This window comes from Tyto alba, unplaced genomic scaffold (assembly GCF_018691265.1).
Source record: "Tyto alba isolate M040663 unplaced genomic scaffold, T.alba_DEE_v4.0 Super-Scaffold_2, whole genome shotgun sequence".
NCBI lineage: Eukaryota > Metazoa > Chordata > Aves > Strigiformes > Tytonidae > Tyto > Tyto alba.
The window spans coordinates 28,755,668-28,779,402 of record NW_024881282.1 but is presented as its reverse complement, the minus strand read 5'-3'; the positions used below and the strand labels follow the sequence as shown (position 1 = coordinate 28,779,402).

General features: G+C 50.7%; 1 protein-coding gene across 1 annotated transcript; it reads right to left on the bottom strand.

Moving 5' to 3' along the window:
- Positions 1 to 17,798: 17,798 nt before the first annotated feature.
- ASCL1 (achaete-scute family bHLH transcription factor 1) lies at positions 17,799 to 18,826 on the bottom strand. The gene is made up of 2 exons (XM_033005564.2): positions 18,066 to 18,826; positions 17,799 to 17,836 (listed from the first exon to the last, which is right to left on the bottom strand). The coding sequence occupies exon 1, from the start codon at positions 18,724 to 18,726 to the stop codon at positions 18,088 to 18,090; it is 639 nt and encodes a 212-aa protein (XP_032861455.2). The 5' UTR covers positions 18,727 to 18,826; the 3' UTR covers positions 17,799 to 17,836; positions 18,066 to 18,087.
- Between the last annotated feature and the right edge of the window lie 4,909 nt (positions 18,827 to 23,735).

The following is a 23,735-nucleotide window of genomic DNA, read 5'->3' as shown; positions in this document are numbered from 1 at the left end:
ACTTCTGAGCTCATTAGTACTTATTGGTTATGGTCACTGCATTACCAATGGTGGACAATGTCTCTGTTAGAGGATAAAGAAGAGTTTACAGAGCTAAGAGGAAGTAAACTCAAGGGAATACACTGACATTGTAAACCTTGTCCTTTCACAAACCCCCCTGATTCACATTTCACACATCCCTGTTAGAAGAAGTAGCTGTTGTCTGGTAGGTGGGAACCTTGCACAGGCCCATCACTGAGGTAGCCAATTTTAATTTCCTGTTTTCTTAGATAGAGAGATGGCAAGGATATGTGTGTGTTGTCTCAATTACAGCAGTAGCAGCTAGCAGGCATGCATTTAGCAGTGGTGTTAATAAGGCACATGCTCCTGGTCATGTCTCACAGAAGTAGTTGTGCAGCCCTTACTTCTTTTCACGCTGTGGTGGCATCTGGCACAGCTAGATCCTTGTTTGGGTTATTTAATTGCTTCTTCGCCTGCCTTATGCAAACTACATTTGTAGCTGGGTCTGACATGGGCTTTTGGGCACTCGGACCCATGACTGCATTGCATTTAGTAAGCACTCTGCTCTGTCCTGTAGGCAGTATTTCACATAGTCACCCAGTGACTTTATTGAATTCGCTGGTCCCCAATGTTACTGTCATTCTGCATCATTTACCAATACAATTTTCACAAACAAAATTAGTCATTGCAATGTAGATGTATGGAAGCCGTCCCACTCTGGAAGGATTCATTAAAATTCCCATAATAGTCTCCTTGTCAGGACTGTTGCCTGCTGTCTGGGAAGTATTTCAACAAGTCTGTCCTACTGTTGTGTTAATTAAACATTGTTCTATTTATAAATGCTCCATTGGTCAGTAACTGTTCCCCACACAGAGAGTGAGAAGGAGTAGTGGTAACTAAAAGTGATGTGCCAAGAAGACAGGATTTGGCCACTCAGAGAAGCCAAGGGACAGCCCAGGCTGAACAGAGTGCCCCTCGTGGAACTGTCATTGTTCTCATCACCTGCCCCTATGGCCACGGTGGTCTTCTGACAAGAAACTTTGGATCAGGGGAGGAGTGAAGGAGGTTTGTTCTTCAAACAGCAGCTGTTTTGTTTCTGTTTGTCTGTACATCATAATCCCTTCATGGTGACTGTCACGAGGTGTTGTAGAAGGCTAAAATATACCTGGGTTCAGAAAGAGACCAGGTAGATGAATGGAGGATAAATCCAGCCACCACCATCCTCCTGTGCTTGTCTCACACTCCCGCCAGCCTCCTCTACGAGCCACTTGTACAAATACACCTCTCTTCTGACATACGTGTGAACACGAGGGGAGGGAGCTGTGGGAACCCTGGGGTGCTGCGTGCCGCTACAGGATCGTCTCCTGCAATGGCCTGACAATCTCAGACTGATACCACTGCCTGGGTCTTGGGGGTGTCTGCCCAGCATTGCTCTTTCTACATGCTCCCATTTTGCTCATCATCAGCCCTGCCCTGTGCTGATGTCCTGCCCAGCAGTAAGTGGCACGGCTGTTTGGTAGGGAGCCTCTCTCCCTGTTGTGATTGCTGTGACTTTCTGGCACAGCGTCTTGTACTGCGTCCTGTGATACTGGAGGCCTGTGCTGCTCCCCTTTCTGCACAGGTCGGGGCAATTGCTGCCATTTTTATCCATGTCCTACAGGCTCACTGGCCTCAGAGGCAGAAGTTGGTTGATGAAGATGGTGGCCCTAAGAGGCAGAACCCAAACATTTGGTGAAGCCCAGGTGAACTTGGAATTCACTTGGGCAGTATTTGCAATGAGATGCTTCTGAAAGTTATGTCTGTGCTTTCTCCTTGGTTTGCTGGTCTCCTTCCACCCCATACTTGTTCTCGATGTACTGCACTGCTGCAGGATGAGAGTGCCTGCATGAAGAGGTATGCAAATGGATACTTAACCTGGAAGCTTGTTCAAGACATAACGCTTGAGCTGCCACAGCCCCAGATATGAGAAGCAGGAGGCCAAAGAGGTGGAGGAGAAGGAATCAAAGATTTGAGAGCAGAAAGTGTAAAGTGCTGCCGGGCTCATCCATGGACATATACCTGTCTAGAAGCTTACCTGAGTGCTCAATTCCAACTTCAAATCATTGAGCATGCAAAATCTGTGAGAACCACAGGAAACACTGCAGTTTATCTGGGTGGCAACACAGCAAGTGAGAGATGGAAGAGATACAGTTGTGCTTTATTTTTTCTTTGGCAGTACCTCAAGTTTCACAGGATATGACACTGTAAGTGTCCTTCCTGGGTCAGGGCCCATAGCTGGGTAGACCAACATGATGCGCATTACAGTAGCCTAAAATGTGGTTTGCTATGAAAGATAAAACAGGATGAAGCGAAGTGTGTCCCACTGTCTGTTCTTCAGCATTTTGAGTCAGCAGCTCCAAATGCAGTTTGTATGGCGTGGAGGAATATACACAGACATTGCTTAGAAACTTCAAGTAAAAGTTTCAGATCTTTGAAGAACATCCTTCATCCGAAAGGCTCAAGGGATTGATTGTTATATACCAGTGACCCTTTGTTTGTAGACCAACAGTCTGATATCATCCCCTTTATTGTTTTAAAGCTATCGCTGTCCCACAGTGACACAGTTGTGGATGAAGGAAGGACTGTGGGTTTTACGTTAACTGGTTATACCACCATTCACTGCTGTGCCCTCAGAGACACAAAGGTGAAGCTCTCCAGCAGAGGCATTTAGGCAAATACTTAAATGTAACTGACAGTTAACCAGGCAAGCTGGCCTCCTGCCTTGCTTGGGGAAACCCTCCACCACCCCCTCGCAGCCCCTTGGCAGAGCAGGGCAGGGAACCTCTCTGCACCATTGCCCGGGCTGTGTTTGTCCTGGATGTGATGCAGGACTTTGCTCTCCCACATTGTCAGTCGGGAGCCTTTCAGGAGCACTGCATTCACTTCTCCAAGTGCACATGTGAATTATTGTTTACTCAATAACAAATCAAACAAATTCCCTCTCCTATTCAAAGCAAACTGCAATGAGAAAAGAGGGCTGATTTCCAGTATTATTAATGTTGATTAATATCTTCCCTTCAGTTGACTGTCTTTATTTTCTTTATTTCGCATACAGGTGGCTTTTTTTTTCTTTTTTTTTTTTTTTTTTTCAATAAAGAAATGTCATCATCACTTAATTAGCAATGTGTTGTTACCTGAAAGTAAAACCAAACCTATCTTAGGCCATATGGCAGGGTTTTAATCTGCACTGTCATGGTATAATCCTGTAGAAATGGCTTCCCTTTTCAGTTAAAACTGAATTTCACACTTTACTAATATGAGGCTTCTCCTTTCCTGTTCCAGAGTAATATAGCTCTGCTGGTGCAGCAAGTGCAAATTGAAATAGCTCACAGCTCTGACCAGCAGCAGGAGGGGAGGGAGGAGGACCCCATCTCAAAAGGGGAACACGTGCTCTTTCTGTGATCTGCTTCTATGAGATTGGACCAAATGAGTTTGGGCTTCATTTCATTGGACAACCCCCACCCCTACTGCAAAGGCCTGGACTATGCCACTGGGACTGCTTATAGGGGTCTTTGAGATTTTTACCTTTCCTTCCCTAGTTCTGTTGGGAGTTTATAAAAGCAGAAAGCAAGAAAACAACATGTTGCTGCAAAGGGGTGATCAGCAGAAAACTCAAGCAACTTGGCTGCTGCAGTTGTTTACAGGGTGTAAGAGAGGGTTGAAACACATGGCCTGGTGGGTGACATTTTCAAAGGAATTTTGGTCCTAAGCAGCTTCCAGGTAACATATAAGACAACATACAGAGGTTTGCTCTGATATTTTAAAAGAAGTGAAGCTCTTCTAGGAAAAATATGTAACTGTCCCTTTCTGGGGAAGTAGGTGAAGAGCACAAAGAGAATTGAATCCTGTTCACAGTGGGATGAAAGGAAACATGGATTGTCTATCCCCTAGAAAAATAAAACAGACTTATTAATACACACTGGCCCTTCCCACAGCACTTTGCACAAGAGCAGAGTCTGGATCAGCGACTCCCTCTGTCTTGCCAGCTTTCCCATGTTCTCCGAATGCTGCACATCCCCAGGCACCTGTGGGGAACTTCTCATGGTCTCTGTCCGGCATTTGTGGATCTCAGGCTAAAATAGGTTGAGACAGGCTATTGTGGTTTGAGCCTGGTCAGCAGCCAACCATCACAGACGGTCACTCACCCTTCCCCCTCCCCACCTGGGAATGGGGGAGGGAATTAGAGGGGTGAAGGGAGACTCGCAGGCTGAGATAGGAACAGTTTAATAATGGTAATAAAATGAGAACAATGACAATAATAGAAAAAAAATGTAAACAGGCAATGAACAATGTAATTGCTCACCACCCACTGACCAATACCCAGCCCATTCTCGGCTAGCGATCCTGAAATACCAAGATCCTGCAATCGCAATCCCAAAAGTGAGAGAGAGAGAGCTCCCTCCCAACCACTCCTCCTCTATACAGTGAGCATGACGTTCCATGATATGGAATATTTAATTGGCCAGTTTGGGTCTGGTGCTCTGTCCGTGCTCCCTCCCTGCTCCCTGTGCCCTTGCGCACAGGCAGGACATGGGGAGTCAGAGAGTCCTTGAAGTCTCAGCAGCTGATGAAAACGTCAGTGTGCTATCAGCATTCTTCTCATACCAAACCCAAAGCTAAATCCAAAACACAGCACTCTTCTAGTTCCCAAGAAGGAATATTAACTCTATTTCAGGCCAAACCAGGACAGTATCCATCCCTTATTCCATATAATTTATGTTATGCTCAACTTCCGTATTTCCCAATACATTCTAATTAATCATTATCCTTTTCCCTGGTTTTAGGCATGTGCACACAGATATCATTCCCTCAGTCACTGGACCATCACTGCAGAATGTATCATAAGTTCTTCTGGTTCATAACTTTGGGTTCCATCCGTCATAATAGTCTTTTAAGGCGGGAAGGGTGATGCTTGGTCAGTAGGGCACAGGTGACCAGGTGACCTTGCAGGAGGAAGGCATGCAGTCCCTGTTACAGTTGGGGCTGGTGGCTGATGTGTTTGATGCCGTCTGTATTCACAGTCTACAGAAGTCACTGGGCATCAGCTGCTGAAGCCAATCCTGACTTTATCTGAGTTCATGTGTTCCTTCACGAGTGTGATGCCATTATATAATATGTCAACCATAGTGATGCATTGATAGGGTTGTTTGGTGATTGACCTAATACAGTTCAATTTATTGGCTATTTTCACCTAACATTAAGTCCCCTTGAGGCACACATCGGACTTCCCTGTCCTTCTGCATTACCCACCAAGTGCACCCAGGTCCTTGTGCAAAGGTAATTCCACGTATGGGCTTACCTTTACCTGAAGTGGGAATAACTCAGAAAGTCTTCCCTAGCATGTTGTTAAGGTGCACTACTGGGACTTTATCTCCGTCTACAGTATGCAGAAGGTTGGAATGGGCAGGGCCAGCCTGGTTGGTAGATCCTCTAGTATTGACTAACCAGGTGGCCTTTGCTAAATGTGTGTCCCAGTGTTTAAAAATCCCACTTCCCATTGTTCTCAGCATGGTCTTTAGTAGCCCGTTGTACTGCTCAATTTTCCCAGAGGCTGGGGCATGATAGGGAATGTGATATATCCACTCAATGCCATGTTCTTTTGCCCAGGTGTTTATGAGATTATTTTGAAAATGTGTGCCATTATCTGACTCGATTCTTTCTGGGGTACCATGTCGTCACAGGACTTGTTTTTCAAGGCCCAGAATAGTGTTCCGAGCAGTGGCATGGGGCACAGCATATGTTTCCAGCCATCCGGTAGTTGCTTCCACCATTGTGAGCACATAACGCTTACCATGCCGAGTTTGTGGGAGTGTGATGTAATCAATCTGCCAGGCCTCCCCATATCTATACTTTAACCATCGCCCTACATACCAAAGAAGCTTCAGCTGCTTAGCTTGCTTGATGGCAGCACATGTCTCACATTCATGGATAACCTGTGAGATAATGTCCATAGTTAAGTCCACCCCTCGGTCACGAGCCCATCTATATGTTGCACCTCTTCCTTGATGGCTTGAAGAGTCATGGGCCCAGTGAGCCATAAACTTTTTGCCCTTATGCTGCCAGTCCAGATCCACTTGAGCCACCTTAATTTTAGCAGCCTGGTCCACTTGATGGTTGTTTCGATGTTCTTCTGTTGCTCGATTCTTGGGTACATGACGTACTCTCACAGACATGTTCTCTACCCAAGCAGCAATATCTTGCCATAAGTTAGCAGCCCAGATGGGTTTGCCTCTATGCTGCCAGCCACTCTGTTTCCACTGCTGCAACCACCCCCACAGAGCATTTGCCACCACCCAGGAGTCAGTGTAGAGGTAGAGGACTGGACACTTTTCTCGCTCAGTGATATCTAGGGCCAGCTGGATGGCTTTCACCTCTGCAAATTGACTGGATTCACCTTCTCCTTCAGCAGCTTCTGCAACCTGTCGTGTGGGGCTCCACACAGCAGACTTCCACTTCCGATGTTTCCCTACAATGCGGCAGGACCCCTCAGTAAACAGAGTATATCTCTTCTCATTACCTGGTAGTTCATTATATGGTGGTGCCTCCTCAGCACGGGTCACCTCTTCCTCTGGTGACATTCCAAAATCTTTGTTTTCTGGACAATTTGTGATCACTTCCAATATTCCTGCACGGCTGGGTGTCCCTGTTGGAGCCCAATGTGTGATGAGTGCGACCCAGTTACTCCACGTAGCATCAGTTGCATGATGTGTTGAGGGGACCTTCCCTTTGAACATCCAGCCAGGTACCGGCAGTCAGGGTGCCAAGAGGAGCTGTGCTTCTGTACCAGTTACTTCTGAAGCAGTCAGACCCCTTCATATGCTGTCAGTATCTCTTTTTCAGTTGGAGTATAATGGGCTTCGGATCCTCTATATCCTCGACTCCAGCATCCCAGGCGTCGACCCCAGGTCTCCCCTGGTGCCCTCTGCCAAAGACTCCAGGTAGGGCCATTCTCCCCAGCTGCAGTGTAGAGCACATTTTTAACATCATGTCCTGCCCAAACCAGCCCAAGGGCTACTGCATGAACTATTTTGTGTTTAATTTGTTCAAAGGCCTGCTGCTGCTGCTCAGGGCCTCATAAAAAACCATTTTTCTTCCAGGTCACCTGATAGAGAGGGCTTACAATCTGACTGTAATTTAGAATATACATTCTCCAGAAACCCACAACACCTAGGAAAGCTTGTGTTTCCTTTCTGCTAGTTGGTGGGGACATAGCTGTTATTTTATTAATCACATCCATCGGAATCAGATGACGTCCATCCTGCCATTTGATTCCTAAAAACTGAATCTCCTGCACAGGGCCCTTGACTTCGCTCCACTTTATGGTGAAGCCAGCTCTCAAAAGAATTTGCACGTTTTTTTCTCCCTTCTCAAAAACTTCTTCTGCTGTATTTCCCCATACAATGATGTCATTGGTGTATTGTAGGTGTTCTGGAGCTTCATCCTGTTCCAGGGAAGTCTGGATCAGTCCATGGCAAATGATGGCACTGTGTTTCCACCTCTAGGGCAGCCAATTCCAGGTGTATTGGACACCCCTCCAGGTGAAAGCAAACTGTGGCCTGCACTCTGCTGCTAAAGGGACCGAGAAGAAGGCATTGGCGATATCAGTTGTGGCATACCATTTGTCTGCCTTTGACTCTAGTTCATACTGAAGCTGTAGCATGTCTGGCACAGCAGCACTCAGTGGTGGCGTAACTTCATTCAGGCCCCAATAGTCCACTGTTCTTCAACCTGCAGCAGCCCCACAGTGGAAGGATCTTCTGAAAGACCAGGCAGAGTAGACAGCTGTTTGATTTCCTCTGTCTCCAAGGCAGCTATACCAAAAGCCCACCGGTACCCTTTTGGGTCCTTAAAATACCCTCTCCTGAGGTAATCTATACCAAGAATACATGGGGCTTCTGGGCCAGTCACGATGGGATGTTTTTGCCACTCATTCCCGGTTAGGCTCATTTCAGCCTCCAACACGGTCAGCTGCTGAGACCCCCCTGTCACTCCTGAAATACAAATAGGCTCTGTTCCTTTAAAATTCGATGGCATTAGGGTGCACTGGGCACCAGTGTCCACCAGAGCCTTGTACTCCTGGGGGTCCGATGTGCCAGGCCATCGAATCCACACAGTCCAGTAAACCCGGTTGTACCTCTCCTCCACCTGGCTGGAGGCAGGGCTCCTCTAGTATCCATTATCAGCGAAGGGGTTAGTGTGGTCTGTGCAGGTCTCAGTCTTATTTCAGTTACTTACTTCTTGTAAGTATGAAACGGAAGTCCTCCTCATAGGATCGGAAGCCAAGTCAACTCTTCTGCTCAGTTTGGGTAACTGATTACTGGAGACTGGAGCAGCATTTCTCCTGAAAGAACCTTGACTTGTAGCCATTCATCCTTTCAACTCTTGAACTCGCTCTCTTAGAAGGTAGGCAGGTTTCCTATCCCATTTCCTCATGTCTTCTCCATGGTCGTGCAGGTAATGCCATAGGCTCCTCCGTGGTGTATACTGTCTCTCTTGAGTAGGGAACCATTTGCTCCTGATAGCTGAGACTTTAGTCCATGCAGGTGGAGAGTAAGACATGTCCTCTTTGAGCTGGCGGGATAGTTCCTTTAGTTCCTTCACAGCTGCGATGATGGAGGGAGAGAGACTTTCATCATAGTGCTGGAGTCGGCGTACCAGCTCATCCACAGTTGGTCCGTCTTTGTCTCTCCAGTCCATTACTGCTAGTACATTGGCATGTGATGATGGTGCACTCCGTACCAACTTCCACCACATGGTCAGGGTACGGTAGACTTCATCTGGGTCTGTGGGTAGCTGTACATCGTCTGGGTCAAAATAAACCATTTCCTGCACAGTTAATTCCCTCAAGTATTGGATGCCTCTCTCCACGGTGGTCCGCTTACTTGAATGACATACAAGATCTTCCTTGAATGGATATCTGTCTCTCATGCCTGACAGAAGTCACCTCCAGAGGCTGAAGGTCTGTGTCTTTCTTCCAATTACATTGTCAATGCCTGCTTCCTTAGCCAGAGATCCCAGCTGCCTGGCCTCCTTCCTCTCTAATTCCACACTGTTGGCCCCGCTATCCCAGCATCGGAGCAGCCAATTCACCTGGATGGTGGCTGAAATCCTTCCTCATGTCTCGCAGCTCACTCGGGGATAGGGATCGGGTGACTACCACTGGTTCTGCCTCCTCCTCCTGTTCTCGTGACAGCCCTGGTTCATCATCCTCCTTTACAAGGCGGGGTGCTTTTTTTTGTATATTTCTTTTTCTGTACAGGAGCAACTGACACAGTTGTGGACTGGTTCTCTGGTTCACCCGCAGTACCTGTCATGGGGGTCGGATTAGCTGCAGTGCCTGTTGCTGAGATTGAAGTGGCTGCAATGTCTGGTGGGGGTTGTCGGAGCGGTTGCAGTGCTTGTTGTTTTGTTCTCTGATCCAGAGACCTCTTTTTTTTGAGGGTACTGCATACTGGTGAGCAGGGCTCGGTAGGCATGGGCCAGTCCCCAGCATGTTGCCATGATCTGCATCTCTCTTGAGTTACCAGGATGACAGCATACCTTTTCTAAATATTTTACTAGCTTCCCAGGATCCTGCACTTGTTCAGGGGTGAAGTTCCAAAACATCGGAGGTGCCCACTGTCCTAAGTACTTGCCCATGCTATCCCACACCCCCAGCCACTCATAACTCTCCAACCTTGGCGGGGGGATCTGCAAGTGATGTTCAGAAATGGTCACTTAACCCTAAACTCAACCCGAACAGCCTTCAGGAACACGACAGCTCCCAGCAGTGAGACAACGTTAGTGTGAACATCCCACGGATGTTCAAAACTCCCAACATTCTCAAACACATTTGCAAGTAGCCTGGAGAAGAGGGAAATGGAAAAAGGTATCTCCCCCATGGCTTGGCTCTCCGCGGAGAAAAGGGAGAGTGTAATTGTTAACCCATTCTGCTTGATGACCTCCGACATGCGCAGATGATGACCATGCTGAGTACAAATACCAGACTAGTCTCAGGACTGACAACTTTATCGTGCCATAAATCAGTATTACATAGTACAGCAAAGCAACAGTCTGAATCCAACTCCCACGGGTGATAAGCAGCATGGGGAATACAAATGGCAGGTAAGGTGATGTATAACACAACTGTAAAAATAAAAGCCACAATTCTAGGAGCCATTTGATCAACATTAGAGCAGGATGAGCAGTCAGCATTTTAACAAATTTGGTAGAACACACAAATCAAACCTGTTGTTATCTCAATCCTGCGAGCCCCATGTTGGGCACCAAAAAGGCTGTTGTGGTTTGAGTCTGGTCGGCAGCCAACCACCACAGCTGGTCACCCACCCTTCCCCCTCCCCACCTGGGAATGGGGGAGGGAATTAGAGTGGTAAAGGGAGACTCACAGGCTGAGATAGGAACAGTTTAATAATGATAATAAAATGAGAACAATGACAATAATAGAAAAAAATATAAATAGGCAATGCACAATGTAATTGCTCACCACCCACTGACCAATACCCAGCCCATTCTCGGCTAGCGATTCCGAAATACCAAGATCCTGCAATCGCAATCCTGGAAGCGAGAGAGAGAGCCCCTTCCCGACCACCCCTCCTCTATATAGTGAGCATGACGTTCCATGATATGGAATATTTAATTGGCCAGTTTGGGTCTGGTGCTCTGGCTGTGCTCCTTCCCTGCTCCCTGTGCCCTTGCACACGGGCAAAACATGGGGAGTCGGGGGGTCCTTGAAGTCTCAGTAGCAGCTGAAAACATCAGTGTGCTATCAGCATTCTTTCCATACCAAACCCAAAGCCAAATCCAAAACACAGCACTCATCTAGTCCCTGAAAAGGAGTATTAACTCTGTTTCAGCCCAAACCAGGACACAGGACCAAACCATAGCCAGCAATGAGTCTAGATAGCTTCAGTCCAAGATCAACACCTTGTCACAAAAAAAAAAGCAGCTTTGCTTCAGTTGCCCTTACTTGTGTTTTCACCCAGTGTCTCCCTCTGCAATTAGTATGGTAAGTGCCAGGTAGTCAGATAGAGGGAGAAAAGAGACCTCATGGAACTTCCCCCCTCTCCTACTGGTTGTTTGTGCTTGTCCAGGATGAAAGTGTCAGCGCCAAGGCAAGTACCAGTGCTCAGTGGGGCTCTTCCTTTGCTTATATCCTTCTGGGGACACATCTGGCTCCAGAAACTCAGGAAACGTCCACCTTCTCTGGAGAGGGGCTGCAAGCACCATACTGCCTGGATGCACTGTGCTGCTCCAGGCTGTGCATGGGATGGAGGGCTGGGGGTCCCATCCCCGAGGTCAGAGCTCCTTCCCCATAGGATATGTAGGAATCACACAGCTCTCCAACCGTGGGTAAAGTCTGACTTGTGTTTCTTGCACATGTCATCTGAGCTGTGTCACTGTGTTCCTTTACTGATATAACCCCCTAGAACAGCTCAGATGAGGTTTGGAAATAATCCTTTTCTTCAGTCACTTCATATTTTGCTGGAATCTTTTTTTTTCAACCCACACGCAAATACTACAATACACAGCAGTACCCTCCCCTGCTCTTCCCCCCTCTACTCCCAGCAAAAGCCTGGCTATAGAAGCTGTACTGTACTGACCTGTTCCTTATCAGATATTAACATATACATTTATTTGCAATGGGACAACAAAGGCAACAAGGGCAAAAAAAAAATTTAAAAAAAAAAAAAAAAAAAAAAAAGAAGAAAATATTTAAGTGGTGGTGTCCTGGGCTGAGTGAGTGGTGGAGTTTTTTGGTGGCAAGGGAGGGGGCTATGAGGGCGGCCCGCTGTAAGGTTTTGCTTACAGTAAGAGAAGGAGCAATGCTCTGTTGTCATTTAAATGCTGGGAAAAAATCCATGCTTTGGCCAGGAAAGTCAAAGCCTAGATGTTCATTTACAGGCAGTGCAAGGGAGGCTTTAAATAGTTTGGTGTCCTTTTCAGTAGATATTTCACTAGGGAAAATTACTCAAGCTTGTGTGTAGTGGGTTTGGGTAGTTAAAGCTGTACATTTGAAATATGCTTGCCTAAAAATATTTAAAGAGCAAGCTCTGGTGCTATACATGCACACATCTCCTTTGACATGAGGTGCCTCAGCCCAGCTGCGGGTCAGCCACACTGGACATCTGCATGGCCACCGTCACAGAGTGGGTTAGAAGTGAGGCTTCGGAGGGAGCAGAAAGCAGAAGATGGTAACAGCTCTGCATGGCTGGTGTTTCACTGGGCACCTCGTATGCTTTCTGAGACTGGTGCAGGAAAGAGTTGAAGACGCAGAGAGACGGTGTGAGTGTGTGTGATGGTCCTGAGAGAAAATATGATTCTGGAACATGAAACAGAGGGATGAATATCAAGAGAGAACATCCAGCTGCACGTCCTTCCCCCTTCTTTTTCCTGCTTTTAGATGAACTGCAAAGCCGAGGGGGACTGTTAACTGCCTGGGCCTGTCCATTTGTCTCTCTCTCTCTACTTCTCTGTCCCTAACCCCCCCTCCCACTCCCCTCCCGCAGCTCCAGAGGGTGGAGGTGCAATTCGCTATGCCAGTTTTTTATTTCCAGCACGCTTGACAGGCTGGGCGAGGAAGGCGTTAATGTTTTCTGACAGGCCCCCTCTAATTGTTGGAGCTTTTCTTCTCTGCCTTTTCTGTGAAATTCTGACTTAGGCGAGCAGCATAACAAAATGCTCTGGCATTGAAATGTGCGCTTGCACTACACCGGGCTCAGGGAAACAGCATTATTCATGAAGATTTTCAGCTGTTTTTGTCTTTTAACTAACCTTTGAGTTTGATCAGAGGCTAGTCGGGCTCCCTTTCTCAAAAGGCGGTCTTGGCAACCCGACAATGGAGCCAAACTGTTTTCCCTGTTAAAGAGATAACTATGCCGTTGAGTTGGTACATGGGGGAAATTAATCTTCAGGCGCATACAAATGATAGCTTTTCCTCGGTCTGCAATCGCCTGCGTGGGATTATTAATAGGACGAGGGTAAGGAGCAGGAGAAATTCAGTCTGGGGCAGGGAGCCTTTTTTAAAAAAAAAAAAAAAAAAAAAGTCCCAACCCCAAACCCATCATCCCTTTTGATTGCATAAAGCCTGCGATTGATTCCTCACCACTTGCCTTTTGCAGCGGGAATTAGCCCTGCATTGTGTGGGCTGACACGCTAAAAGCAAGCTTGCTTGGGAGCAAGAAGTTGCAGCGCGCTGGGACGGACCGGGCTGGCGGCCGATGGGGGCGGGCAGGGGGGGGACGGGACACGACGACGTTTCTCCCCGCTCCTCTTTTCAAGAGGCGGGGGGGTAAGGGGGGGGGACGACGACTCAAAATCCTCCCATGCACTTCAAGGCGAGCTAATCCCTGAATGCACTGAGTAATACGCGCTGCGTTACGGAGCTGAGAGCAGCGGCGAGTCGGGGCGTCCCCTCGGCCACGGCCGCCCCCCACCCCGGCCACGGCCGCCCCCCACCCCGGCCACGGCCGCCCCCCCCCCGGCCATGGCCGCCCCCCCCCCGGGACACGGTCGCACCCGCCTCGCCCTGGGCAGGTGCCCACTCTCCGCGCGTGTTGCCCGTCTGTGTCGGTGTCGTCCCGTACCCTCCCCACCTCCCGCCCCGTAAGCCCCCCCCCTCTACTGCCAGGGCAGAGTCGGCGCGGAGCGGAGCGGGCGGCAGCTGCGGCCGCTCCCCGCCGCCCCCGAACCCCGGCCGGCCCCCGAACCCCGCACCCCTCCCCTTCCCGGCCCCCCCCCCGAACCCTGGCCGACCCCCCTGCCGCCACCGGGATAAAGGCTGAGGCGTGACACGCGCGGGGGCAGCTCTACCCGCTGCCTGCCCGGCCCCCACCGCCTCCCCAAACCCCGCCGCCCCTTCACCCCCCCTCCGGGTGCCCCTGGGAGCCCACACACAAAAGGCAGGACCTGCGGCGGGGGGACTGGGGACGGAAGCAAAAAAAAAAAAAAAAACAAAAACAAAAAAAAAACAGTGGAGGGAGGAAAAAGATGGGGAATAAACAAACAAACAAACAAACAAATACAAGGAAAAATAAAAAAGGAACAAAAGTTTTTAAAAAGGGAGAAAGCTCCCCGACCCCCCCGAAGGCCGGCTCTTGCGGAGCTGGGTGCGGGTCGGCGCCTCTTTCCGTGGGGAGGGGGAAGCGGCGGGCTGGGGGCAAGGAGAGCAGGGCCGGGGGGGCTTCCCCCTCCGCTCTTACCTGAGCACGGGGAGGACGTGGGGAAGGGGGGACGCGGAAGCTCCGCGGGGCCGGCGCTGGTCCCGCGCGCGAAAAAAAGTTTGGGCGGCGGTGGGGCCTGTGGGGAGGGGGTGGCGGCGGAAGAACGGGTGGGGAAAACCCACGCCGCGGGGAGGCTCCTCTCGGCTTTTCCCCGGCTCCGCGGGCGCGGACGTCGCGGGGGGGGGGGATGTGGGATGGGGTGTGGAGTGGGTCTGGCCGTGCTTCTCCCGTCGCTACCCAAAGATCTTGATTGGGGGGCGGGGGGGCGGAAGGGCTTGGGGAGAGACATTTGTTAACGGGACCCTTTTCCAGCATTATGATAAATTAATAAATATCTATATGTAGATAAATTAATAAATCCGTGGCCCAGCAACCACCATCTGCAACACACCCCTCCCGCACTCCCCCCCTCCCTTTTCTCTCCCCCCTCCCCCCCCCCCCCCCCCCCCCCAGCCCTGAGCAGCTCTAAAACTTATACTGGGCCCAAAGAAGTCCCTGATTTATGGAGTTTCCTAATGCTAACTGAATATTGTCTGTCAGGCAGCGCTGAAAGGCTCTCCGCGCTAATACAAGAAAAGGCTTTGTGTTGCTAAGTGATTAGAGCAGATGTAATGAGATTTACCCCAATCCTGCTTTGCCCTTTCCCTATCTTCAGTAAAATTGTGTGTGTGTGTTTTCTTTCTTTCTTTCTTTCGGGAGGGGGCTGAGGGGAGGGAGGAGGTGGTGAATTTCTGAGCCTGCCTTATACATTGTAGCGAACAACAGCGTAACTTTGCCTTTAGTTTAATGAGTCTAGATATTTACTATTCAGAAGTGAGCAAAAAAGAACACCTGTCTACACAAGGAAGAGAAATTTCGCCTTTGTAACAGAATGAAACATTATCCTAATGTTATATTCATAGCTATAAATTACTCGCTGCACTTTCTTTGCATACCTTATCTGTACACTTGCAAAAGTGGGTAAATAAAAAAGGAGATGCTGTAAAGGGGGAGCGGATGGAGGCATATAACGGTTATTTTCATAACTAAACATTAGTTCCACGAGCGGTTAAAACAATGAGTGTTTGTGCTGAAGTAATGAGGGATTTCGTGACCTCGGCGTGTCCCGTCCCCGTCCCCGATTAAATCACATATTGATCATTTCGGGGCGTGAGGGGAGGAGGCAGAGGGGCCAATGTGCGTATATTTTTAAAGCAAAGCAGAAAGGATGTGTACGTCCGTGTATGCGTATGCGTGAGTGCATATACCTATAGGTACACATACGTATACACACCGAGAAAATTACCGGGTGGTCCATCAAAGTTTTTCCCTCCTCTTTTTTAAAATTAGCGCATCCCTCACAACTCGACGGCAGATTTGTAGCGGAGCGGGCTTGATTTTTTTAACTCCGTACGCCACACTGGCTTTCCCCTGTCTTTGTTGGGGTTCTTTTGGGTGGGTGTTTTTTTTTTTTTATGTGTTTTTGTTTTGGTTGTTTTTTTTTGTTTTGTGTGGTTTTTTTGTTTTTTTTTGTTTTTTTTTTTTTTTTTGTAAGATGCATTTTGCGCTTTGCTTTCCGCTTGGCTTGGTGCACGCAAACTGAATTTGCAAGTGATGCAGGAACCAGGCAAAAAGGAGAAGGCGAATTCTGGTCACGTCCTTGCTAACTGACAACAAGCAGGCTAGCCAAAAAAAAAAAAAAAAAAAAAAAAGCGGGGCGGGAGGGGAGAGTCCAATTTCTTTTTGAGTCTTGGTAATTGGGCACTTTTACAGGCAGATCACGCTATTTGGGTAGAATAACAAGCTTAGAAAGACCAGCGTCTCTATGCTGCCACCCATTTCTACTACTTTATTTATTTATTTAAGTGTATCTCCCCTCGCCTCTCGCTTCCCGTCTTCCCCCGACGGTTTTATTTATCCAGCCACTATCTTTGCGGAGGCAACACAGCGGCCCGTGTTTTCGGTGGCGGCGGCTGTGCCTCCCCCCTGGGTTTTTCTGCCCCGCTGGGTCAGATCCGCGGAGGACAGGGTCACACCGCCGAAACGCGGGATGCAGCGCCCTCTTTATTGTAGGACTTGGGCTTTTGGGGGAATTCTTTAACGTGCAGTGATTTCAGGAAGGACAATGCAATCGTTAATCATCCCCTCGCCTTTTGATTTGGATAGACATTTTCACCACAGAAGGGCAAGAAAACAATGGTGATACCGCTAGATCTTTGCATATTTATATAGAGATAGATAAAGATATATATGTTACATCCATCAGATACAAACACTTCATATGCAACTTAGCTCCGGCACAACATCGTTTAACATTTTGTCCTTACATTCATCGTTGTCAATGGCAGGAAGCAAAAAAAATTGTATGCAGTAGGCAGCTGATCATTTTAATTAAAAAAAGTTTTATTACGAAACTAGTTTGTATAAAACAGGGTTATACAGGACCTTTGTAAGTTTGTAATAAAACAGTAAGAAAAGGCAGTGGCATAGGGTTTGTTTGTTTGCTTGCTTAGGGGTTGTTTCCTGTTGTTTCTTCTTTCTTTCTTTTTTTTCTTTTTTTTTTTTCCAAAAGGCAGCATATAAAAACAAATGGCTACCATTTTGCGTTTGGACAATAGCTGCATAAACTTTGTTCACTTTGAACATTGTTTAATAACATTATTAATACATTAACAAAGTTCCTATAAAGTAAGACACGTTGGTGCTAAAGTACATCTGGAGGAAATCCAAGTCCTTTACAAAACCACATACAAAAATGGCAGTTGTAAGGTAACGTCGACTACAAGTCTAAACATGAAGAGGTAATAAGCATTACATATTAAAAAAAGTATCAAGATATACACATTTTAAACCATTTGTACAAAACCTCTATAAATCTCTCTCTCTTATGTACAAAAATAGCTTAATTTATCCCCAAACTGGTTAGGATAGATACAAATAGACTTTCTTATAATAAAAAAATTCACAAAAAAAAAAAAAAAAAAAAAAAAAAGATTGGAAGCATTCTATGATGGAAACGAGAGGAAAAGCGCAGAGGGGAAGGAGAGGCACGGCCAGGTGGGGAGATGGGGCTCCGGGGGCTTCTTTGAGTACAGCATAGCTTAATTTCAACATCTCCACAAACATCGGGGAACTAACTTTGTCCACAAAGCGATGAACGCCAGTCTCTGACGGGCCGCGGCGGGGCGGGGGTGGGGGGTGGGGGGGAGTGGTTCGGTTTCTGCTGGGGAGGAGGTCGAGCTCCTCCGCAGGCCGAGGAGCGTAGCGCCCTTCCCCGCGGCCCGGGGCCCTGCCGTGGCCGCCGTGGCTCCCTCACGCGGAACACCCACTCCGCCGGGGCACAGTCCGTGGCGGCGCAAAGGCCGGCCGGGCTGCGGGGCTGGGGGCGGCCACCCCGCCCGCTCCTGCGGCGCGCAGCGCTGCGCCTGCCCGCCCAGAGACGTGCCCGCACCGCCCTCCGACGGCGGGGGAGCGGGAAATGCAACAGGTTCTTTTTTTCTTTTTTTTTTTTCTTTTTTCTTTTTTTTCTCCTGGGTGGATTTTTGTCTGTCTTTCTGGGTGCGATCTATTATTTTTTCTGTTTCCCTTTCGCAACTGTCCTGTAACAATAAAAGAGAGAGGAGATCAGAGCCGCGCCGGGACCTGCTGCCGGAGTCACTCCGAAGTACCGCGGAACGAGCAGCGCCCGGCTGCGGGGTTTCCGCGGCTGAGCCCCCCCCTCCGCCCCCCCCCCCCATCCGCGCGTCCCGCGTGTCGTTCCCCCCCCCCAGCCCCGGACTCCCCCCCGCCCACGGCTGCGCACACCGCCCTCCGCGGGCGCGTACCCACCTGCCGCGGGGGCGGCCGGCGCTCAGAACCAGCTGGTGAAGTCGAGCAGCTCCTGCTCCTCGGGGCTGAGCGGGTCGTAGGAGCCCTCGTCGGAGGAGTAGGAGGAGACGGGGGAGCCCGCCATGGAGTTCATGTCGTGGGAATAGCTGGGCGAGATGGTGGGCGAGAGGACGCCGGCCTGGAAGGCGGCGCTGACGGCGTCGTGCTCGTCGAGCAGCTGCTGGAGGGCGCGGATGTACTCGACGGCGGAGCGGAGCGTCTCCACTTTGCTCATCTTCTTGTTGGCGGCGCCGTTGGGGACGTGCTCCCGCAGGGTGGCGAAGCCCAGGTTCACCAGCTTCACCCGGTTGCGCTCCCGCTCGTTGCGCCGCGCCACGGCCGCCGGCTGCTGCTGCGGCAGGCTGTACCCGAAGCCGCTGAAGTTGAGCCGCCGCTTGCAGCGCATCAGCTCCGGCGAGGCCGAGCGCTGCCTCTTGGCGGCCCGCGGCCCCGAGGCTTTGCCTCCCGGCGACGGCTGCCCGCCGGCCGGGCTCAGCTGCGGCGGCGGCCCCGGCGGGGGGGCGGAGGCGGCGGCCACCGCCGCGGCGAAGAAGCAGGCGGGCTGCAGGAAGGGCGCCTGCCCGGCGCCGCTCGCCATCCTGGCGGGGCTACCGCTGGCCATGGGCGCGGGGGGCGTCCGGCGAGGCGGGGGCGCCTGAGCGGCCGCCGGTCCCCGTCCCCCCACGACTTCCCCCCCACACCCCCCCCCCCCCAAAAAAAAAAAATGTAAAAAGAGGAGGAAACAAACAAACAAAAAAACTACAACAAAAAATAAAAAGACTGCGGCGTTCCCTTCGGAAAAAGAGCGCTGGGCGCGGGCGCGTAGGGGACGGGGTCAGCGGCGGAGCCGGTCGGGCGGCCGGGCTGGCGGCGGCGCTCCTGCCCCCTCCCTCACCCTCCGCGCGGCGGCCGCGGGCAGGCTCGTGGCGCTCGCGTGTGCACGGGCTGCTTTGCAAAGCCCCTTTTGCAAAAAAGCGGCCGGGGATTGTGTCTCTTATAAGGGGCGGACGGGGCTCGCCCCCACCCCCCCCCACCACCACCCCCCCACACACACTCTCTCTCTCTCTCCCCCCACCGCCCCCCCTCCTCCACCCACCCGCGCTCACACACGCACACTCTGCACCTTGCGCCTTCCACGCTCCCCGGCTTTGCCGGCCGAGGCGCGTCTCCACCTTTTCAGCGCGGGGTGGGGGGGGAGTGTGTGTGTGTGTGTGTGTGTGTGTGTGTGTGTGTGTGTGTGTCCTCACACCCACTCACACAAGCACCCCCCACCCCACCCCCCACCTCCCCTTTCCCCCCCTCCCCGCGACTCCCGGCGCACACGCGCTGGCCGCCGTTCGGCCCCGCCTCCCCCCAGCGCCCCCCCCACCCCAACCCCCGTGCCCGCTCCCCCGCCCCCCCCCTCCCTCCCCCCCCTTCCACCCCTCGCGGGTTTGTTGTTGCAAGTGCGTGCGCCCGGCGCGTGCCGCGCTCCCGGCCCTGAGCAAACACCCGCGCCGGGGCGCCGCGCGGGGCGGTGACGGCGGCGGGCGCGGCCCGACGAGGCGGGAGGCGGCGCGCGTGGGCCGCCGCGGGGGGGGGGGTGTGGTGGGGCGAGTCGCGGGCGCCAGTGGAGGGGTGGGGGTGCAGGCGAAAAGTGGGGGGGGATGAGGGCGAGGGCGGGGGCGGCTCTGGGGGGAACAGGGGTGCCGGGGTGGGGGGGGGGTGTGAGGAGCGGCCCCCGCTCCGGCTGCGGCTCGGGTGCTGGGGGCGACCTTAGCGGCACCTGCCAGAGTTTGGTGAGGGGAGGCGCGGTGCGGAAAGGGCTGGCACGGGAGGTGTCCCGTGGCGTGGGCAGGCAGGCCGGGGCATGCACACGGGGGAAGCGCCCTCGCCAGCGCCGGGACGCGGCGTGTGCGGGTGTGCAGGCAGCAGAGGAAGGAAACTTCTCCGTGTGCGGGACCGCGAAAAGGCGGGTTTGTCCTTATCTCCTGGGAAGCCCCGGGATGCCCGGTGCCGCTTCCTTCGCTCACCGAAGTCCCGTGGGAGTCCGCGACCCTCTGCCCGGGGCCCGCTTCCCCCCGCGGCGGCCGGAGCCGCGTGTGCTCGGCGCCGCGCACGCCCCACGGGCGGCCGGATGGCTCTATTAGCTTGCCGCCGTGGCGGGTGGACCGCTGCGGGGGTTGGGAGGAGTGCTGCTCGGAGCAGGAGCGTGGGTAGCCTCGGGAGAAGTCACCTGGACTTACCCCCTTTGAAATGCAGAGCGACAGGGGGCGAGTGCCTGCCTGGAGAGAAAGAATAAACCCCACCTTGGGTGTGTCTGAAGTGGACGGTACCCCTGCCACAGTCCTGTCACCGGCACGGGGGGAGCAGGTTTGTCTGGGAGGGGGGACATAAAGCCCTGACATGCGAAGCAGAGTGTGGAGTCAGCTCTCCCCTCGCTGCCAGATCCCATTTCCCAGATCATGCAGTCCGCTTGCTGGTCCCAGGGAAGCCTCCGAGCCCCTGCTGTCTGCCATGGCACCCTGCAACGTGGGAGCAGGTCACCACCTCTCCAAGTGGATGATGGAATTTGCTAGTAACGGGGGGAGTCAGGATGGACCTGGCCTATGCGGGGGGAAATTCTGCCTGCTGCCAGGTGAAGTCTCCCTTGTGGCTTGGGACCAAATGTGGAGAATTGGTGATGAGATGCTTGAGGGCTTGAGGCTGGCACGACTTGGTGGTCACACTGACCCTTGGGGCTGCAGGGATGTGGGCAGCCCAGGGGACGGGGCCAGGCTTAGCACCAGGGCATGTTGGTGGCCCTGCTCTGGGCAGGAGTGGCAGTGAAGACCCCGGCATGGCCTCCCCCTGCTCTCCTGCCTTCCCCACACTCACATAGCTCTGCAAGCTTTAACACACATTTGGCTCTGTCTCACCTCCACCTCTCTCCGCTCTGAAAACTCAGATGTGTTCAACTCTCTCCCCTGCAAAAAAAAAAAGCAGAGCTATGGCGTGACAGTCTTGCTGTGGATGAGGTGATGGTTCTAGGAAGTTTCTGGCGGCAAGTGGCTTTCATCTCTGGTGCTCACACCAGCCCTAAAAGCATGGAAGGAGGGGACCTGCACAGCCCCTGTTGAGGTTTCAGTGGAAATGAAGGCAAAAATAAGCCCTGCTCTGCTGCTGGCCTCAATTGTGGCAGTCTGGAGCTGTAGACATCACTTCTCATCCACCACTGGATCCTGGACCCTGGCTGAGCATATGAGTTTAAGTAGTCATAAGAAGCAACGACGTGTGGAAGAGCCTTAATGTGTACCTGCTAACCACTCTTTTAGTAATTTTTAACCTGGGAGCTTTTAATGCACCTGTATGATGAAAAAGGTCAAGTAGTTCCATCTGGTCTAACCTCTGTCATATTTATTTCAGGGCCATCTTCACTGGTCACTGAGTTTCTGTCTGATTTTTAGCCTATTGCCTCATCGCATGTGAAATGTGCACATTAAAGGGGTTTATTCTCTTGGGCAGGACAGCTAGGCCTAAGCAGGATAAACCACTCGGTTTTATTTTCCATATAGGGAGCTCTCCCTCTTCAGTTTCAAGTCTTCTGGATGGTTTGTTCAACATCCCTTGTCTGACATCAGAATTTGCTGCACTGGAAATAGTTGTTGCATCATCAGCTCTGCATCGTGACATCACTGGAGTGAGAGAACCATCATGAGCCAGCCCTGTGATTCACATCCCAGGGCTTTAGGAAGCAACAACAGAAATACCAAAATAATTGCAGCCCTGTAAACTATATCGATATTTAAACAGAGTAATTCTTCTGGAGCAGCCCCTTCTCAGAACTGTTGTAGAAACACCACATAGGGAAATTCTTGCCTGGAGTTTCTGGGTCCCTCCTTCTTGAGCCTCTGAGGGCTCTTAAAAAGGCAGAAGACGAGAGTCCCAGAGGTCATCGAGTGTAACTTGCATGTAATTTTGCCTCCTTGGCTCTGGCCCCACTCGGATCCAGGGCCCGGGGGGGGGGGGGGGGGGGGGGAGGGGGGGGGGGCAAGGGAGGAGGGCAGAGCCTGTTCCTCCGGCTGCCCAGCACATCCCCCCATCTGCTGCCGTTGGGGAGCAAACGCACCCCTCGCCTTGTCCAGGATAACGCCGACCGTGCCAGCTCCCTGACCGCTCACTGTGCAGAATAGGGGCTTGGGGGCTGCCACATTTATAGATAACAAATAACAAATATTGTTTCAAGGTCCCCCACCTCTTGTATGCACAGTCCTGCACCTGCACTTGGAAATTCTTAATTCTAATGTAATGATAAATAGCCCTTGCCCTTTTCATTGGGCTTTTTTTTTTTTTTTTTCCTTTTTTTTTTTTAAATCTTGAACTGTCATTATTTTATAGTGGCTTTTTTGTGTGCCTAAATTGTAGCCACACTCATGATGAGGTCTTTTGAAGTCCTTGCCCCTTTTTTTAAACTTTGGTATGTTTTTTTTTTTTTTTCCCTATCCCCCCCCCCCCCTTTTATTTTTTAAAGGCCATTTACGTTATGATTAAATGCTGTCTTGGAAAAGCAGAACGAAAGTCGTTAATCTATATAGATCTTCAAAGAATCGATACATTCGGGACTTCTGTAGGATTTGTTACACTCCATTTTGTTACAGTAGGCAGCTCGTCTGGATTTGGGCACATGTGTTTCTCTCCCTCCCCTCGCCCTCCCCCTCCTCTTTCCAGCTTCCCCCCCAAGAGTGAAAATAAAGTAAAAGGTCTTTCATGGTAAACAAAACCAGCTTATTCTCCACATAGAACACATGAATAGCTGGAAAAAAACTTACAATAAATGGTGCATTTTTTTCTCTGCTGGGTATAGCATTCAAGATCAGTCCAGTATTCAAGAAGCAGTCCATTTTTTGCTCAGCAAGAGAGTTTAGAAAAGAAGCGTGGGGTCTATTCAAGGATCTTTTCCCCCTTCACAATTGCTGGGCTTTATGAAACCTATCTTCCATGCCTTGTCAGAGTATTTCTGGGGACCAATTAGTGCTTTGTTGCAAGGCTTCTTTGCTGAATCTTTGAGCAGCAAGAAAAAGCTCTCTTGAGTCTCCCCTTATTTTGACTATTTCAGTCATTACTCAGTGTAATAATTAATATGACAACTGGACGCTGAAGTTTGTATAGAAACACCTCGGCTGCAGGAGAGAGCGTGCAGTGGGTGGTAACAAGCTACAGATCAGACCGAGAAGCCACACACACAAGGAAGGGAAAAAAAAAAAAAAAAAAAAAAAAAAAGAGGTAGAGAGAATAATGAATGAAAAGAAAGAGAGAAAGAATAAAGATAAATAAATAGTTGATGCAACCTGAAGAAACATAATACAGACTTGGAAGGAAAAAAAAAAAAAGGCAACTGGGGGGGGGGGGGTGTGGGAGGGCAACCCCAAAGAGGTAAACTTCTTTTGAAACAGTTTCTATGTGAATATAATTTTCAAAACTTTGCTACTTTCAGAAAGCAGGAAAGCGATTTTTCCCTGATGGCTATTCCTTTGGTAAGTAATTTTCAAGGATTATCTGCCTATACTTTTCCATACTTGATAAACTTTAATGTCTCTTCCTGAGGGTCCCTTTACAGAAAGAAGGACTTTGAGCATTAAACCGTATTTCGTGAGTAATTGTTCCCCATCCTGA